Below are 20397 nucleotides of genomic sequence, written 5' to 3' on the forward strand. Positions count from 1 at the left end.
ATGTTTGTATCTGAAGTTATGGATATTGACTATGTATCTGTATTTCAAATATGCTTACTCTGGGTAACACCCACAACTAGCCTTTCAGGTATAACAATGAAGAAGCCAGACAGTGCTGATGGCTCATCAAGAAAGACAATGGACCATGGAAGAGCTTAGCCTTCCTGTGAATGTTTCAGCCAGCCTATGAGTCATGGCTACAATGACTCAGCAGGGCATGCTAGGGCATGTGACCTGACCACATGACACTGAACTCCATTTTGGTACCTGTATTTTTCCACAAACTGGACTGGGAACTGAGTTTGGAACAAAGGGTTCACCCCTATATGGGAAAGCTACATAAGGTGGGTGTGACATCATCTCTTGGCCTCATTCCCCACAAAAGAGAACTCCTGGGGCATAAGAACAGAAGAATGGCCATACTGGGTCAGACCAAAGGTCCATCCAACCCAGTATCTTGTCTACCAACAGTGACCAATGCCAGGTGCCCCAGAGGGAGTGAACCTAACAGGTAATGATCAAGTGATCTCTCTCCTGCCATCCATCTTCACCCTCTGACAAACAGAAGCTAGGGAGACCATTCCTTACCCATCCTGGCTACTAGCCATTAATGGACTTCACCTCCATGAATTTATCTAGTTCTCTTTTAAATCCTGTTATAGTCCTAGCCCTCACAACCTCCTCAGGCAAATAGTTCCACAGGCTGACTGTGCGCTGTGTGAAGAAGAATGTCCTTTTATTTGTTTTAAACCTGCTGCCCATTAATTTCATTTGGTGGCCCCTAGTTCTTATATTATGGGAATAAGTAAATAACTTTTCCTTGTTCATTTTCTCCACCTGAGGAAGCACCTGAGGAACAAAGACTGAACAAGGGGAAGTGTTGGTCCCAGGGTAATGGGATTTCAAGCTTGTGTATGGAAACTTGGTGGACTGCTTCTATCATCAGTCAGGGTGAGAAATTGCTAATTCAAATTCTATCCACCGAGTTATGTTAGCAAATAACCAAAAACTCAAACTAAGCCTAAGTAATCTGCTTTGATCTGTTTGCTATCACTTATCGCTGGGAAACTGATTGTTGTCTTCTATCTGTCCTTGAGTGGCTTAGGTAAAGCACTCAGGTAGCTTAGTTGGATGCATGGCGCCACCTGCTGTCGTGTTGGGTGATAACACGGCCTGGAGAGGCTGGCTGAATCTCCAGCAAAGCAGTGTGAAAACGGCCAGCCCAGCTTGAGGGTTAGAGGGCACAGTGGTTCCCAGAAGCCCCCCAGACTGCACCCCGGGGTGACAACCCATCACACCCTAGATTACACAAGTCTCAGCAGGTTTGTCACATCCTGTCCCCTCCCTTTCTCCACACTAGATAGTTCCTGCCTCCCACCACCTCTAGCAGCTCCCACCCTCCTATGCATTTACTGCTCCTCTCCCTCCAAGAAGAACCCACCACCAGCTCCCTAATAATCCCTTACCTGAGCCAGCTCCATTGCAGCCATTTCCTTCCCCCTGGGAGGACAGGATGATCTGGAGTGAAATGTGGACATTATTCTGTAGCCTGTCAGGGTGAGAAGGGCAATGTGAGAGAATTCAGATGGGGTTTTTGTCCATTCCGCATGCCGATTCCCCCCAGGATTATTCCCTGCTAATGGACATTCTAGGTTCTGCCACACTGTGAAGCACAGAGTGACCTTATTCCAGTACAGGCCTAGCCCCCTCCTACCAGGGTTCAACCCTCTGAGACATGGTGAAACCCTCCCAGTATCAGAGTCTCTCTGTTACACTTATCAAGTTTGCGGACGATACCAAGCTGGGAGGGGTCACAAGTGCTTTGAAGGATACTATTAACATTCAAAATGATCTGGACAAACTGGAGAAACGGTCTGAAGTCAATAGAATGAAATTCAATAAGGACAAATCCAAAGTACTTCACTTAGGAACGAACAATCAGTTGCACACATACAAAATGGGAAATGATGCCTAGGAAGGAGTACTGCGGAAAGGGATCTGGGGGTCATAGTGGATCACAAGCTAAATATGAGTCAACAGTGTTACACTGTTGCAAAAAAAGCAAACATCATTCTGGGATGTATTAGCAGGAGTATATAAGCAAGACACAAGAAGTAATTCTTTCTCTCTACTCCACACTGATTTGGCCTCAACTGGAGTAGTATGTCCAGTTCTCGGCACCACATTTCAGGAAAGATGTGGAGAAATTGGAGAAAGTCCATAGAAAAGCAACAAAAATGATTAAAGGTCTAGAAACTATGACCTATGAGGGAAGATTGAAAAAATTGCATTTGTTTAGTCTGGAGAAAAGAAGACTGAGAGGGGACATGATCACAGTTTTCAGGTACATAAAAGGTTGTTACAAGGAGGAGGGAGAAAAATTGTTCTTCTTAACCTCTGAGGATAGGACAAGAAGCAATGGGCTTAAATTGCAGGAAGGGCAGTTTAGGTTGGACATTAGGAAAAACTTCCTAACTGTCAGAGTGGCTAAGCACTGGAATAAATTGCCAAGGGAGGTTGTGGAATCTCAATCATTGGGTATTTTTAAGAGCAGGCTGGAAAAACACCTCTCAGGGATGGTCTAAATAATACTTAGTCCTGCCTTGAGTGCAGGGCACTGGACTAGATGACCTCTCAAGGTCCCTTCCAGTTCTATTATTCTGTAAACCAAAGACCAGAGAAGAGCAGAATCAAATGATTCACTTTGGGGGATTCTCCCTGTCATTGTCCCCAAGGCAGCTGTCTCAGGTTTACAAAGCCGTTTGATACTCCAGCCTTTATGCAGTCTCTCCTGGGAGTGCCCCCTTTCATGGGCTGGGCCTAGTTTTAGCTTTAGGAAAGCATGACCCCATGGGCTGTAAGACTGGGCCTTTTTGCCTCAGCACACCTTGTTTCTTTCTGTGGCTCCCCAGTGACTCCATAGGAGTAGATCCTCCTGATTGAGACTGTGAACATAAGAATGGCCCACTGAGTCAGACCAATGGTCCATCTAGCTCTATGGCCAATGCCAGATGCATCAGAGGAAATGAACAGAACAGGGAATCATCAAGTGATCCATCCCATCACCCATTCCCAGCTTCTGGCAAAGAGAGGCTAGAGACACCATCCCTGCCCATCCTGCCTGTGACACTGGCAGATGAGGTGTTAGCTCTTGCAAAAGCTCCCAAGTCTTAATTTAACATGGACAAACGCAGAGCTGGAATCAGTCTGGCTCACCTGTGTTAGTATTGTTAAAACAGGTATTAGAATTATAAGAATGTGTTTCGTGTTTAGATTTTATTGAATGCTTTATTGAGTTGCTGCCTGAGTTAATATCTGACTAGTTGCATTGTGAGCCTCTGTGGCTCTGTAAATCACTGGACAGGAGAGAGACTTTACCTCGGAGAAGTGCTGTTTGGCAATAGAATGAATTACATCCTGCCTGGCAGCAAAGGTCCATCAACACCAGACAGACTATTATGGAATGTTAAAGAAGACAAAAGAGTGTTGGTGTGCTCTTGACTTCCCATTAGCTGAGCTTGTAGCTCAGAGCACATGGCAGAAAAAGGATAAAACCCCCCTACAGAAGGAACTGATTATCTGTATGCTGCTTGGACTCTGGGGGGCGAAGTTTCTAGGCATAAGCAAGAGATCCCCTGCTCCTTAGCCTGGGTTAGTCCTAAAGAATATGTAGAGCTTGCTTATTAGAGAAGCTTCTATTATCTTTTGAAAATTAAGACTGTAACTCATCTGCATGTGCTTTAACCTGCTTTAACTTTGTAAACAACTCTCATTTCCTTTTAAATAAATCTAAATACAGGTTATTACAGGACTGGCTACAAATGTTGTCTTTGTTGTGAGATCTAAGATTCAATTGACCTAAGTAAGTGACTGGTCCTTTTGGGACTGGCAGTAACCTTAACACTGCTGTGATTCGTCGTGTAAGGCAGTGGTTCTCAACCAGGGGCCGGGGGCCCCCTGGGGGACACAAGCAGTTATCAGGGGGGCTGCCAAGCAAGGCCAGCATTAGACTCACTGAGGCCCAGGGCAGAAAGCTAAAATTGCTTCAGCGCATGAGCCCGAAGTCCAGGGCTCTGAGCCCCACCACCAGGGGCTGAAGCAAAAGCCTAAGCAATGTAGTTTTGTGGGAGCCCTCTGACATGGGGCCCCAGGCAGTTGCCCTGCTTGCTACCCCATAATGCCAGCCCTGGCTTTTCTATGCAGAAAACCAGTTATTGTGGCCCACATGGGCCGTGGAGCTTTTATAGCATGTGGGGGGGGGGGGGGAAGGGACTCAGAAAGAAAAAGGTCGAGAACCCCTGGTGTAAGGGACCATCCGTCACAAAGGTGAGTTCACCTGCGTGGTAAGATCTACGGGATGACCCAAGGGGACTGTCTGTGATTCCATGTTAATGCTGTTACAGTGCCTGAAGCCTTCACACTGGATACTTGATGGGTGAAATCTACATATCGACCTCACAATCAACTTGGGGTTTGTGCCCTGCTTCTTACCACTCTGCCTGAGGCTGGTGCTCATGCTCTCGAGTCACTGAAGACAGCGTTACAGAGACTTACGGGCACAACGCCTCCAGCAGCAATTGGCAGCCATGCAGAGCAGGCTTTACAGTGACAGGGTGTGGGCCAAATGGTCCATGGACTCAGTCAAGCCCCAGTTCTCCTCCAGTGCACGTCAGGATCCCGGCAACCTTCAAGGAGGATCAAGGCTGCCACTCCCTCAGTGATGATGGATCTCCAGCAGAGCATCACCCGCACCCTATGACCCACCTTGTCTCCTGAGACAGAGGTGAGGGAGGGAGGGTGCACAACGGATCCTGGGGAGTAGGGAAAGGGATAACAAAACACACCTTCTTTGGGTCACCCCTCAGGAAGTGAAGGTGAGAGGCATTGTGGTGGCTGTAAAGGGGGAGGGGAGGGAGTGGGAGCAGGAGGGAGCAGCACCCTCCAAGGCAATGTTGCCAGTGGGTCGCCCCACCACATCAGGCATGGGGCTGATAGGGAGCCATTCCCTGGGTCTGGGTGCCTGTGAAGGGCTATATAAACCCCACACTGGCACAGAAGGGGTTAAAATGCTGCCATAGTCTGGACTGGCCCAGCTCCTCCACACCTGCAAACCATGCCAGGACTGAAGCAGGAGTTAACAAGAGAGACCTTCTCTACTCAGAGGGGGACAACCCTGGGAAGGGAACAGTCTGCAGAGGATCTCCAGCCCCAAAGAGAGGGCTGGCAGCATTCAGGGCTCTGGCCTTCACTGAGGGAGGCCCAGCAGTTTGGCACTAGTTTGATGGGCTGGACAGTCTCTCACTGGGGGCTGCCAGCAGCCTGGCACATGGAGTGGCCTGGGGAGCAGGAAGAGGGGCAGCATCCCAGACACCCCACCAAGAAGGAAAATGGAGAGGGGATGAGGGGCACTGCAGTGAACTCAGCACCCGTCCTGAAAGCCACTGGCAGAAAGTTGTCCTCTCCCTGGCCTACAGGGGTTAGACAGTGACACAGAGATCCCTTGGCAAAGGGTCACTTGGGCCTTGTCTACACCGTGAAATTAAGTTGAATTTATAGAAGTCGGTTTTGTAGAAAGTGTTTTTATACAGTCGATTATGTGTGTCCCCACACAAATGCTCTAAGTGCATGTAGTCGGCAGAGTGTGTCCACAGTACCGAGGCAACTGTCGTCTTCTGGAGCATTGCACTGTGTGTAGCTATCCCACAGTTCCCGCAGTCTCCGCCACCCATTTGAATTCTGGGTAGAAATCCCAGTGCCTGATGGGGCTAAAACATTGTCGCGGGTGGTTGTGGGTACATATCATCAGGCCCCCATTCCCTCCCTCCCTCCCTCCGTGAAAGCAAGGGCAGACAATTGTTTTGCACCTTTTTTCTTGAGTTATTTGTGCAGACGCCATACCACGGCAAGCATGGAGCCCGCTCAGCTAACCGTCACCATATGTCTCCTGGGTGCTGGCAGACGCGGTAATGCATTGCTACACAGCAGCAGTTTATTGCCTTTTGGCAGCAGACAGTACAGTATGACTGGTAGCCGTCATCGACGTAGTCCAGGGTGCTCTTTTAACTGACCTCGATGAACTCAGGGGCGCCTGGGCAAACATGGGAGTGACTCAGCCAGGTCATTTCCCTTTTAAGTTTTGTCTTATGGTGATTCAGTCCTACAGGCAGTGCACTTTTTAATCAGCAGCCAGGAGATGACGATGGCCAGCAGTCATACTGCACCGTATTCTGCCAAGCACCCAGGAGATGACGATGGCGAGCCGTCGTATTGCACAGTCTTCTGCCAGCAAGATGTATAAAGATAGATGAAGTGGATCAAAACAAGAAATAGACCAGATTTGTTTTGTATTCATTTTCTCCTCCCTCCCTCTGTGAAATCAACAGCCTGCTAAACCTAGTTTTGAGTTCTATCCTTGAGGGGGCCATTCTGTTTCTCGCAAAGCCACCCCGTCAGCCATGTTGTCAGTCGCCCCTCTCTCCGCCAGAGCAACGGCAAACAATCATTTTGTGGCTTTTTCCCTGGATTGCCCAAGCAGGAGCAGATGCCATAGCACAGCAAGCATGGAGCCCGTTCAGCTCACCACCGGAGTTATGAACATTGTAATCACCTCCCGCATTATCGTGCAGTGTATGCAGAACCAGCACCTGAAAAACCAGGCGAGGCGGTGATGGCAGCGCGGTGATGAGGACATGAACACACTTCTCTAAAACCACGTTCCCCCGCAATTTGGAGATCATGGTGTTAATGGGGCAGGCTCATGCTGTGGAACACCAATTCTGGGCCAGGGAAACAAGCACAGAGTGGTGGGACCGCATAGCATTGCAGGTCTGGGATGATTCCCAGTGGCTCCGAAACTTTCGCATGCATAAGGACACTTTCATGGAACTTTGTGACTTGCTTTCCCCTGCCCTGAAGTGCAAGAATACCAAGATGAGAGCAGCCCTCACAGTTCACAAGCGAGTGGCAATAGTCCTGTAGAAGCTTGCAACACCAGACAGCTACCTGTCAGTCAGTAATCAATTTGGAGTGGGCAAATCTACTGTGGGGGCTGCTGTGATCCAAGTAGCCAACGCAATCACTGAGCTGCTGCTATCAAGGGTAGTGATCCTGGGAAATGTGCAGGTCATACTAGATGGCTTTGCCGCAATGGGATTCCCTAACTGTGGTGGGGCTGTAGACGGAACCCATATCCCTATCTTGGGACCGGACCACCAGGCAGCCAGTACATAAACCGCAAGGGGTACTTTTCAATGGTGCTGCAAGCACTGGTGGATCACAAGGGACATTTCACCAACATCAACGTGGGATGGCCGGGAAAGGTTCTTGACGCTCGTGTCTTCAGGAACTCTGGTCTGTTTAAACACCTGCAGGAAGAGATTTACTTCCCAGACCAGAAAATAACTGTTGGGGATGTTGAAATGCCTATAGTTATCCTTGGGGACCCAGCCAATCCCTTAATGCCCTGGCTCATGAAGCCATACACAGGCACCCTGGACAGTAGTCAGGAGCTGTTCAACTATAGGCTGTGCAAGTGCAGAATGGTGGTAGAGTGTGCATTTGGACGTTTAAAGGGTCGATGGCACAGTTTACTGACTCGCTCAGACCTCAGTGAAACCAATATTCCCATTGTTATTGCTGCTTGTTGTGTTGTCCACAATCTCTGTGAGAGTAAGGTGGAGACGTTTATGGCGGGGTGGGAGGTTGATGCAAATCGCCTGGTCATTGAATATGCGCAGCCAGACACCAGGGCAGGAAGCGGTGCGCATCAGAGAAGCTTTGAAAACCAGTTTCATGACTGGACAGGGTACTGTATGACACTTCTGTTTGTTTCTCTTTGATGAGAGCCCACCTCCTTAGTTGACTCTAATTCCGTGTAAGCCACCCACCCTCCTGCCTTCGATCACAGCTTGCTTGCAAAGGAAATAAAGTCACTATCATTTAAAAAACATGTATTCTTTATTAATTGATTATAAAAATAGGGAGATAACTCACAAGGTAGCCCGGGTGCGGTGTGGGAGGAGGGAAGGAAAAGGCCACTTTAAAACTTGTTGAATGCCAGCCTTCTGTTGCTTGGGCTGTCCACTGGGGTGGAGTGATTGGGTGCCCAGAGCCTCCACCCCACATTCTTAGGCATCTGGGTGAGGAGGCTATGGAACTTGGAGAGGATGGAGGGCGGTTAAGCAGGGGCTGCAGTGGCAGTCTGTGATCCTGCTGCCGTTCCTGAACCTCCACCAGATGCCAGAGCATGTCCATTTGATCCCACAGGAGCCCCAGCATTTCCTCATGCATCCTCTGATCTTCCTGCCGCCACCTCTCCTCACGTTCATTGGCCACCATCCTGTACTCTCCTATTGTGTCCCTCCACACAGCTCTGTCAGTGCCGGATGACTGCATGAGCTCAGAGAACATTTCATCGCATGTGCGTTTTTTTTGCCGCCTCATCTGAGATAGCCTTTGGGATGGAGAAGGGAGGCTTGAAACATTTGCAGCTGCTGGAGGGAAAAAAAGGGAGTGAAGATACATTTTACAGAGCAAAGGCTATACTCTTTCACGGTGAACAACACTATTCACATTACATAGCACATGTGATTTTGGTACAAGGCCGCATTTTGCATCTTATATTGAGTGCCTGCGGCTCTGGTGTTAGAGATCACACATGCAGGGCCAGGCAACAGAATTCGGCTTGCAGGCAGCCATGGTAAGCCATAGTCTTTCGGCTTCTGCAACCTTCATAACAGCAGCCCCGTCCTTTCCCATACCAAGCAAAGCCCGCTGAGTTGGCCATTTAGTGCTGCAGTTTTCCTGTTAACGTGCAGCAGCAGAAACCAAACCCCCTCCCCCCATCTAATTCTCTGGGATGATTGCTTTTCCCCTCCCCCCACTGCCTGGCTGGTATCAGGGAAGATCCCTGCTAGCCAAACACAAACAGCTCAGCGCCAATGCCCCCCCGCATGGGTAACTGTGGGGAGGATTTCTTTTCAGCCACAGGCAAACAGCCCAGAAGGAACAGGCACCTCTGAACGTCCCCTTAATCAAATTCCCCTATTTCAACCAGGTTACCATGAACGATATCACTCTCCTGAGGATAACAGAGAGATAAAGAACGGATGTTGCTTGAATGCCAGCAAACACCGGGACCATACGCTGCCAGGCTTTGTCATGCAATGATACCAGATTACTTGCTATTAGCACGGCATGGTTAAGTGTCCTACCATGGAGGACGAACTAAGGCAGCTCTCCCCAGAAACCTTCTGCAAAGGCTTTTAGAGTACCTCCAGGAGAGCTTCATGGAGATGTCCCTGGAGGATTTGCACTCCATCCACAGACACGTTAACAGACTTTTCCAGTAGCAGTACTGCCCACGAATGCATCCCAAGTCCTCAGGGCTACTTAATCATTAAAAAACGCTTGCTTTTATAACATGTATTATATTTAAAAAAGTACACTCACCAGAAGTCCTCTCTGGCTTCGTTGGGTTGGGAGGGTATTTCAGTCAGAGTGATAAAAAGATCCTGGCTGTCGGGGAGAATGGTGTGCTGTGTGCTCTCCCCAAGCTTGTCCTCCTACTGCTCATCTTCCCCATCTGCAAAATCCTGAGGCATGGCGGAGAGTACCCCATCATCGGAGTCCACAGACAGGGGTGGGGTAGTGGTGGCAGCCCCCCCTAAAATTGCTTGCAGCTCAACGTAGAAGCAGCATGTCTGGGGCTCTGTCCCAGAGTGTCCATTTGATTTTTTGGTTTTCTGGTATGCTTGTCTGAGCTCCTTAAGTTTCACATGGCACTGTGTTGTGTCCCTGCTGTAGCCTCTGTCCCTCGCGGCCTCGGAGATATTTTGAAATGTTTTGGCATTTCGTCTTTTGGAACGTAGTTCTGATAACACGGATTCCTCTCCCCATACAGCGATCAGATCCAGTACCTCCCGTTCGGTCCACGCTGGAGCTCTTTTTCGATTCTGGGACTGCATGGTCATCTGTGCTGATGAGCTCGCCTGGCCAAACAGGAAATGAGATTCAAAAGTTCCCGGGGCTTTTCCTGTACACCTGGCCAGTGCATCCGAGTTCAGAGTGCTGTCCAGAGCGGTCACAATGGTGCACTGTGGGATACCTCCCGGAGGCCAATAACTTCGAATTGCATCCACACTAACCCTAATTCGAAATGGCGATATCGATTTCAGCACTAATCCCCTCGTTGGGGAGGAGTACAGAAATCGGTTTTAAGAGCCCTTTATGTTGAAAAAATGGCTTTGTTGTGTGGACGGGTGCAGGGTTAATTCAGATTTAATGCTGCTATATTCGACATAAACTCGTAGTGTAGACCAGGCCTCGGTCTTTGCCAGCAACTCTCACCTGAGACCTGACAAAACCATCACACCAAACCCATCTCTCAGAGGATGGTCATGTGACGTGTCTACAGAAAGCTCATAACTGGTCAAGACTCATAATTACTGAGAGATCAATGTATGGGACACATGTAAAGAAAGAAGCATTTATATTGAAAATCTACTTTATGGACTTGGAATAGAAAAATCAATCACCGAGAGGTAACGGGCTCTAGGATTGGCCTATCCACCCAAGAGGGAGTCGTCACTCCTCACTAGTCAGCTGGCAAGGTAACGCAAAGCTCAAGTGACCAGCCTTGCTCCCTCCCAAACTATCAATGGAAAACCATTGGGGCACCACCAAAAAACTGAAACTGGGGTGGGGGTGGTTAGCTGAAGATAACACAAATTTAATCATCTGAAATCCAAAATATGAATAGTTTAAAAAGCACATGTTACCCGTGTATGGTGTGGAGGGGAAGCCCAGAGCGTATAGGGGAGGGGGAATGTTTGGAGGAGGGGCAGACTGGGCAGAGCTAGGGCATGGCTGGAGCAGGGGCAGGAGGCCCAGCTGGAAGTAGCAGAGAGGCCCAGCTCAGTGTTCAGATCAGGCTACATCAGGCCCAAGCTGGCATGTGCCATACAGTATGCTACTGCCTGTAATACGTGTGTGCAGCAGCCTAGTACATCTGACAGCTACTGGGTCCTACAATGCTAAGAGAGGGCTGGATAGGATAGACAAGAAATGCTGGCAGGAAGAGGAGGAGGAGGAGAAAGAGAGAGAGAGACAAACACCAGTCTTCTCTCATGTACTTAGTTACTGTAACCACCATGTAATTAAACTGTCAAGCTCTTGGGGCACAGACCATGTCGGAGATTGCTCTCACTGGCTGGGTTACCAACTGCTCATGACAAACACTTGAAAGAAGGGGAGACAGAGCTGGAAATGGTGGCAGGAGGAGGAGGTGGAGAAGGAGAGAGACATTTGAAAGTATAACCATTATTCCCATTCCACCATAACAAAAAGTACAGGAGCGGGGAGCTGCACTTTAGAATCACCCAGCAACTACATGGAAAGAGCACTGGACAGGGACAATTCCTTGGCTCTGCCACAGGCCTCCCGGGTGACCTTGGGTAAGTCATTGTACTGCTCTCTGCCTCTGATTGCAAACTTCTTTGAGACCCGCAACTACCTATAGCATTGCTAACTCCTCCAGCCAACATTGCTCTGTGCAAAAAGCTAGGAAATTCACTTTCAAAAAAATGATAATTCAGGATTTAAGGTTGCCTGGAAATGTCTGGTACCCCTCCAGAAGAGAGATCAGCAAAACTCAAACTTGTAATAAGTAGGAAATGCAGAGATATGGTACTTATGAATGTAACCCTAAATCTGACCGACGTGAGCAACGAGCCTTCCTTTACTCCAACACCACACCTATGTGCAACCGGCCATTTGAGATAGTGCCTGTCAGGGTTCCCTCCCCACTCTGAACTCTAGGGTACAGATGTGGGGACCCGCATGAAAGACCCTCTAACCTTATTTCTACTAGCTTAGGTTAAAAACTTCCCCAAGGTACAAATTCCTTTTGTCCTTGGACAGTATGCTGCCACCACCAAGTGATTTAAACAAACATTCAGGGAGGGCCACTTGGAGCCCTATCTCCCCCCAAATATCCTCCCAAGCCCTTACACCCCCTTTCCTGGGGAGGCTTGAGAATAATATCCTAACCAATTGGTTACAAAGTGAGCACAAACCGAACCCCTTGGGTCTATAGGACACTGAAAAATCAATCTGGTACTTAAAAGAAGAATTTTATTTAAAGAAAAGATGAAAGAATCACCTCTGTAAAATCAGGATGAAAGATAACTTTACAGGGTAACAAAAGATTCACAAACACAGAGGAGCTCCCTCTAGGCTTAGTTTCAAAGTTACAGAAAACAGGAATAAACCTCCCTCTAGCAAAGGGAAAATTGACAAGCTAAAAACAAAAGATAATCTAACATGCCTTGCCTTATTTACTTACTCTTTCTGCAATACTGAGACTCATTTTAGGAGGAGGAGTTTTCTGACCTGATGATTCTCTGCTTCCCCAGAGAACACACAAACAAAGAGCACATACAAAGCCTTCCCCCCCTCTGCCCCAGATCTGAAAGTATCTTCTTTCCCCATTGGTCCTTTTGGTCAGGTGCCAACCAGGTTATTTGAGCTTCTTAACCCCTTACAGGTTAGAAGGAATTCTAGGCTACCCTTAGCTGTATGGTTACGACAGTGCCTATCACTAAAGTACTAGGGAAAATGACAACCAGGGCACACAATAAAGCACTTTATCTTTGCTAAGACGGAATTTGGTTTTAGGTGAGCTACACTGTACAGGAGCTGCTGAAACCTGTTCTACACTCAGATACTTTGAGCCTGCTCCCCAGAAACAGCCACACAATTGGTCAACTGAACACCTCTTCACCCCTTTTTACAACTCTTTCATCCTTTCCATCACAAGTTCCAGCTAACATTCTACATTCACTTACCCATCGTTAAGCACACACACTGCTCTCAGATCCCATCTCACTGCTGACCATTCCCATGGCAAGCAGTCCCCTGTTTCCTCCTGACAACATGCACAGCTCAGTGCAGAAAAAAGATACAGACTGGAAGCTCAAGGTACACATGCACCTCATTCCTTTCATCGCACACATGGGGGGGGGGACTCAGACTCAGGTGTTCTCATATCACAATCACACCTCCACTAAGTTGCTCTAATTAATGCCATTACCTTTCAGTGCAGTTACACCTATCACCGTGTGCGCAGCTGGAGTGCAGGCAGAGAATACCCAGTGGCTGTTGCCAGCTCCAGGGGGCAGAGTTAAGGTTGCACTGGCATGCACATTAGCTCTGTATTTCCAAGTTTTTGGAGGTTTGACTTTTGCTGAACTTGACATTGTGGCAGGGCCCAACATACTACTGGGCAACCTTACCTCTACATTAATGAAGAGGTCAGTGACTAGATGACTGTTCAGTAAATACGCAGAAAGTGATGGCTCCCCAACCCTACCTTCCATTCACACAGGCAGCAAAGCCCTGGGCAAGGCAACTTTCAGAGGCCAAGAGAAGGGAATAGAGCTTAGAGTTTCTCTGCCAGTGAGGAAGCGGTAACAGCGCGGGAAGACTGGCAGCGGATAGTTGGAGGGTGAAGAGGTTTGGAGTATGGTGGGGGGCTGAAGCAGCTGGGACTGGGTAACCGGGGGCAGGGCAGACTAACAACAAGAGTTTTTGCAATAAGATGGGGATTGATCAGTTGGAAGTGACAGAGGAGGAGAAAGACCTAGGTGTATTGGTTGATCACAGGATAATTATGAGCTGCCAATGGGATGCGGACGTGAAATAGGTTAATGCAGTCCTAGGATGCATCAGGCGAAGTATTTCCAGGAGACAGAGGGAAGGGTTAGTACTGTTATACAAGGCACTGATGAGACCTCATCTGAAATACTGTGGGCCATTCTGGTCTCCCATGTTTAAAAAGGATGAATTCAAAGTGGAAAAGGTACAGAGAAGGGCTACTAGGATGATCTGAGGAATGGAAAATCTGCCTTATGAGAGGAGACTCAAAGAGCTCTTCTTGTGTAGCCGAACCAAAAGGAAGCTGAGGGGAGATATGATTGCTGTCTATAAATATACCAGAAGGATAAATACCAGGGAAGGAGAGGAGTTATTTAGGTTAAGCACCAATGCTGACACTAGAACAAATGGATACTGGCCATCAAATAAGTTTTGGCTTGAAATTAGGCAAAGGTTTCTAACCATCAGAGCAAAGTTTTGGAACAGCCTCCCAAGGGAAGCAGTAGGGGCAAAAAATCTAACTGTCTTCAAGACTGAGCTGGATACCTTTATGGAGGGGATGGTAGGATGGGACTGCCTACAATGGCAGGTAGCCGATCTGCGACTGCTAGCAGCAAATATCTCCAAAGGCCGGTGATGGGACACTAGATGGGGAGGTCTCTGAGTTACTAGAGAATTCTTTCCCAGGTGTCTGGCTGCTGGGTCTTCCCCACATGCTCAGGGTCTAATTGATTGCCATATTTGGGGATGGGAAGGAATTTTGCCCAGACTCAGACTGGCAGAGACCCTGAGGTGTGGTTTTTTCGGTTGTTTGTTTGTTTTTCTGCCTTCCTCTGCAGCATGGGGCATGGCATGGGTCAAAAAAAGCTAATGTACTCAATGCTTTTTTTGCCTCTGTTTTCACTAACAAGGTCAGCTCCCAGACTGCTGCGCTGGGCATCACAGAATGGGGAAGAGATGGCCAGCCCTCTGTGGAGATAGAGGTGGTTAGGGACTATTTAGAAAAGCTGGACGTGCACAAGTCCATGGGGCCGGACGAGTTACATCCGAGAGTGCTGAAGGAATTGGCGGCTGTGATTGCAGAGCCCTTGGCCATTATCTTTGAAAACTCGTGGCGAACAGGGGAAGTCCCGGATGACTGGAAAAAGGCTAATGTAGTGCCAATCTTTAAAAAAGGGAAGAAGGAGGATCCTGGGAACTACAGGCCAGTCAGCCTCACCTCAGTCCCTGGAAAAATCATGGAGCAGGTCCTCAAAGAATCAATCCTGAAACACTTACATGAGAGGAAAGTGATCAGGAACAGTCAGCATGGATTCACCAAGGGAAGGTCATGCCTGACTAATCTAATCGCCTTTTATGATGAGATTACTGGTTCTGTGGATGAAGGGAAAGCAGTGGATGTATTGTTTCTTGACTTTAGCAAAGCTTTTGACACGGTCTCCCACAGTATTCTTGTCAGCAAGTTAAGGAAGTATGGGCTAGATGAATGCACTATAAGGTGGGTAGAAAGCTGGCTAGATTGTCGGGCTCAATGGGTAGTGATCAATGGCTCCATGTCTAGTTGGCAGCCGGTGTCAAGTGGAGTGCCCCAGGGGTCGGTCCTGGGGCCGGTTTTGTTCAATATCTTCATAAATGATCTGGAGGATGGTGTGGATTGCACTCTCAGCAAATTTGCAGATGATACTAAACTGGGAGGAGTGGTAGATACGCTGGAGGGGAGGGATAGGATACAGAAGGACCTAGACAAATTGGAGGATTGGGCCAAAAGAAATCTGATGAGGTTCAATAAGGATAAGTGCAGGGTCCTGCACTTAGGATGGAAGAATCCAATGCACCGCTACAGACTAGGGACCGAATGGCTAGGCAGCAGTTCTGCGGAAAAGGACCTAGGGGTGACAGTGGACGAGAAGCTGGATATGAGTCAACAGTGTGCCCTTGTTGCCAAGAAGGCCAATGGCATTTTGGGATGTATAAGTAGGGGCATAGCCAGCAGATCGAGGGATGTGATCGTTCCCCTCTATTCGACACTGGTGAGGCCTCATCTGGAGTACTGTGTCCAGTTTTGGGCCCCACACTACAAGAAGGATGTGGATAAATTGGAGAGAGTCCAGCGAAGGGCAACAAAAATGATTAGGGGTCTAGAGCACATGACTTATGAAGAGAGGCTGAGGGAGCTGGGATTGTTTAGTCTGCAGAAGAGAAGAATGAGGGGGGATTTGATAGCTGCTTTCAACTACCTGAAAGGGGGTTCCAAAGAGGATGGCTCTAGACTGTTCTCAATGGTAGCAGATGACAGAACGAGGAGTAATGGTCTCAAGTTGCAATGGGGGAGGTTTAGATTGGATATTAGGAAAAACTTTTTCACTAAGAGGGTGGTGAAACACTGGAATGCGTTACCTAGGGAGGTGGTAGAATCTCCTTCCTTAGAGGTTTTTAAGGTCAGGCTTGACAAAGCCCTGGCTGGGATGATTTAACTGGGAATTGGTCCTGCTTCGAGCAGGGGGTTGGACTAGATGACCTTCTGGGGTCCCTTCCAACCCTGATATTCTATGATTCTATGATTTGCAGGTTTAAACTGGTGTAAATGTTGGGTTTTTTGGTAACTTGAAGTCTTTAAATAACGATTTGAGGACTTCATTAACTCAGCCAGAGTTTAGGGGTCTATTACTGGAGTGGGCAAGGGAAGTTCTGTGGCCTGTCATGTGCAGGAGCTCAGACTAGATGATCATGATGGTCCTTTCTGGCCTTAAAGTCTGTGAGTCTATAAACTGTGCCTTGCATTGCACAGACACTTGCCCCAAAGAGATCACAATCCAAGTAGACAATGGGTAGGAGGAAAACAGAGAGGGGCTAGGACTTCCCTAAGCAGGTCAGTGACAGATCCAGGAACAGACCCCACTAACTCCAGAGCCCCATCACCTGCAGCTTGGAAAGGTCCCCAGACCCCACTGTATTAGGCTACAGGAAGAGGTGGTTTGTCCATGGACGCACAAGCTGTCTTGGCAGGGCAGCTCAGCTGCAGTCCCTGCACACAGCTGTGGGGGTGTCCCCTGGGTCAGGAGAAGTCAGTGTCCAGTCCTGTGGGGCTGTGCTCCTGGCTCGTACCTCCAGCACTCACTGCTGCCCCTCCGTTACCAGCTGCACTGTTCAGCCAGCCCCACGCCTCAGTGAAGTCACTGTCCCCCTCCCCACCCCAAACCGTCCAACTGGGACATGGTGCACCCGTGCCAATCAGACTGCACTAGTGTAAATTGTGTCTATACTAAAAGTTTGCACCAGTGCCTAAAACACCAGTGTGGCAGAGACCTTTAGTGCCCAAAACAGCACTAGAACTGGGATCTCTTTCTAGCTCTGTCACGGACAGCCTGGGTGACCTTGGACACGTCAAAGTTTCTCCTCCCAACTTTCGTCTATTTATGCAGCTGCCCACTGACTGGGGTCTCCTCTCTCTCTCCAGAGCTGCTCACCCCTAAAGTCTGTGTGGGTGTCCCCTGGGCCAAGGTAGCTCAGCTCTGGAAGAGTCTTACAAGGGCGGCTGTGGAGTCTCTTTCCTGGAAGTTTTTAAGAACAGGTAGGACAAAACTCTGCAACAGCTAATCTACATATACTTGGTCCTGCCTCGGCAGAGAGAGCTGGACTTGATGGCATCATGAGGTCCTTTTCAGCCCTACATTTCTATGATGCTAAGCAATATATATGTAGAAAAACAACATACAGAATAAAACCCACCACAACATAATGTCAGGAAATTCAGAGAAAAAACAACTAGAAAAAACTATACTCCACAGCATAAAAATGACAATACAAAGAAAAAGAAAGCAACACAGTGCAAACTAACACACCCTAGGACAAAAGTACACAATGGAAAAGAGCTCAACTCAAACCAACACAACACAGGCACCAAACAAGCTGAGGCAAAACAATGCACAATAAATCTGCAACACAACATGGTGTATCACAGTTCTAAACGGCACCATGCAAAACAGCTCAGCGTGGAACACGACACACCACAAGTCAGAATTATTTCAATGTAGGCCTGGAAGGGATCTTGAGAGGTCATCTACTCAAGACATTCCCAGACTGGTCTACCTCTAACCTGGTCTTAAAAACCTCCCATGAAGGAAATGTCACAGCCTCCCTTGGAAGCCAATGCAAGGCAAACACAGACCAGAACAACACTGTGCACACACACGCTGGGCTTGGGGTTAAGGGGAGAGGCAAGAATTCAAACAATCTGGATTCAGTTCCCAGTTTTGCCCCAAATGCTCTAAGAAAAATTGAGCAAATTACTTCAGCTCTCTGAGCATCAGTTTCCCCTTTTGTAAAATGGGGAGTAGCCTCCCACCATTTCCCGATGTAGCCTTTGGGGTTTTGTGGCAAGGCCCCTCGGTCGCTGTGGGCACGTCTACACTGCAGGTGGGCACCGGCGGCTGCCCCGTGCCCACGGACAGGGGCTCGCAGGGCTCAGGCTGCGGGGCTGTGGAATGGGGGTGTCGATGGTCCGGCTTGGGCTGCAGCCCAAGGCCCGGCCCCCTCCCACCGCGCACGGTCCTCCAGCCCGAGCCCAGACCCCTACCCTGCCACGAACCAGCCCCTTCGCCCGAGCCCTGGGCGCCCGAGCCGGCGGCATGGGCCAGCGGCGGGTGTCGAATGGCAGGTGGGGAGAGCCGGGGTGTCTGCGCGGCCCCTGTCCCAAGGGGGCCCCGATCTCGGTCAGGGTCTGCGCAGAGCCCGGCACGACAGGGGCCCGACCTCAGCCGGGGGCTCCGCGTTACCGGGTCTTGTTGGGGGCCCTGCAGCCCCTGGGGGGGGGGGTCAACCGGGCTGCTGCTCGCTGCTGTGGAGAAAGGGGGCAGGGCGGGAGCGGGGGGGGGGGTCCCAGGGGAGGGGGCAGCAGTAAATCCGAAGGGATCTCAGCCCCCCCCTTTCCCTCCCCGTTCCCCGGGGGGCCCCGGCTCCTCCCCCCCGCCACGTCCGGGCTGCGCCGACAATTTTCCCTCCCCCCCTTTTCCTGCCCCCCCCGGTCTCCCCCCTTCTCCTGCCCCCTTTTCCTGCCCCCCCCGGTCTCCCCCCTTCTCCTGCCCCCTTTTCCTGCCCCCCCCGGTCTCCCCCCTTCTCCTGCCCCCTTTTCCTGCCCCCCCCGGTCTCCCCCCTTCTCCTGCCCCCCCCGGTCTCCCCCCTTCTCCTGCCCCCCCCGGGGGCAGATCCCGGCGCTGCGGGAGGCTACAGCGCCGCAGCGGGGCGGGCGGAGCCCGGGGCGGCCCCAGGGCGGCTGCGGCGGGAGCGGGGCCCGGGCCGGGCACGGGGGGGAGCTAAGGAAAGTCTCGCCCCCCGCCGCGATCTGCGCATGCCCAGAGCTCCAACGGCCCCAACCGCTCCCCGGCCCCGCGCGAGCCCAGCCCGGCTCCGCCTCCCCCTTCCAACGTCACTTCCGCTCCCGGGGGAGTCAGGCACTACATCTCCCAGCCTGCCCCGGGGGCCGCTTCCGCCTCCTCCGGCCCAGGGAAGGGCGGGCCCCGGGGTCAGCCTGACCCCGCCCCCCGGCCCCGCCCCCCGCCGGCGCCTTCCCGCGCCTCAGGCGAACTCTGGTGTCCCCGCGTCCCGCCCGCTGGGGATCGAACCAACCGCCCCCCGGCCCCGCCCCCGCGTCCAACCGTCCGACCGGCCCCGCCCCCGGGTCCAACTGCCCCCCCCGGCCCCGCCCCCGCGTGCAACCGTCCCCCGGCCCCGCCCCCCCCGCGTCCCGCCACCCCGTGTCCAACCGCCCCCCCGGCCCCGCCCCCGCGTCCAACCGTCCGACCGGCCCCGCCCCCGCGTCCAACTGCCCCCCCGGCCCCGCCCCCGCGTGCAACCGTCCCCCGGCCCCGCCCCCCCCGCGTCCCGCCCCCCCGTGTCCAACCGCCCCCCCGGCCCCGCCCCCGCGTCCAACCGTCCTATTACCCCCCCACCCCCACCCTCCGTCCTGATTTTTCACAGTTTGATGCCTGGTCACCCTGCCCTGCCCCCTCTCTCTGCGGGGATGGGGGGGGTGGGACTGTGCCGACCACCTGCCTCCCCCGTGACCGGCCCCCCTCCCCTGGGAGCGACGGGCCGTCAGCAGGCCGTTGCTCTTCCAGGGGCTGGTGACCGTCGAGGCGGCGGCTGTGAAGGTCGCTGCGTCGGGGGGGCCGAGCTGGAGCCCGCGCAGCCCTCCGCAGCGACGTCCTGCAGGAGAGCTACGAGACCGTGACCTCGCCGGGTAAGGGCTTCCCGGCCCCTCCGTTCTTATCAGGGGACGTGCAGCGTCAAGCTTCACCTCGCCCCCACAATGCAACCTTAACTCTGCCCCTGGACAAGAACGCACCCGTGTGCGCCTTTATTGACACAACCTACAACACTCGGCACGGCCCTGAGGAATCCCTGTTCCTTCAAGTTGGACGTGCACCTCTCTCTGTGTCACAGTCCCAGCTCTGCCCAGCTGCTCCAACAATTCCCCCCTCCGTTCCGTGAAAGCTACAGCTGACTCGGTGCCCATAGCGGGAGGGTGTGCAGATAAATGGTGATATTCAAATCTGTACAACACAAACAATGGCATGTTCTTTTTCTCATTCCTCCTGTTGATTAGTCCCCAATACATATTAAGGCCAAGAGATACTATTAGGTCATCTAGTCTGATCTTTTCTATGATACGGGTCAAACAGTTTCATCTAATTACCATTCTAGTGAGCTGAACACTTCCTGTTTTGATGAAAACATCTTCCAGAA

General features: G+C 50.9%; 1 protein-coding gene across 4 annotated transcripts in view; it reads right to left on the bottom strand.

Annotated features, from left to right (window-relative positions):
* LOC141978902 (uncharacterized) overlaps positions 1-20397 on the bottom strand; it is a 92460-nt gene that overhangs the window by 47888 nt on the left and 24175 nt on the right. The window contains exons 1-3 of one of the 4 annotated variants that reach the window (XM_074941263.1): positions 9451-11406; positions 7993-8492; positions 1467-1549 (exon numbers count right to left, since the gene is read on the bottom strand). In XM_074941263.1, coding sequence (XP_074797364.1) covers positions 1467-1538 — 72 coding nt within the window. In that variant the 5' untranslated portion in view covers positions 1539-1549; positions 7993-8492; positions 9451-11406. Of the gene's footprint in view, positions 1-1466; positions 1550-7992; positions 8493-9450; positions 11407-20397 lie in introns of those variants that run through there. The other 3 variants (XM_074941258.1, XM_074941256.1, XM_074941257.1) reach the window with 3 other exon arrangements.

Source organism: Natator depressus, chromosome 28 (genome assembly GCF_965152275.1).
Source record: "Natator depressus isolate rNatDep1 chromosome 28, rNatDep2.hap1, whole genome shotgun sequence".
Classification (NCBI taxonomy): domain Eukaryota; kingdom Metazoa; phylum Chordata; order Testudines; family Cheloniidae; genus Natator; species Natator depressus.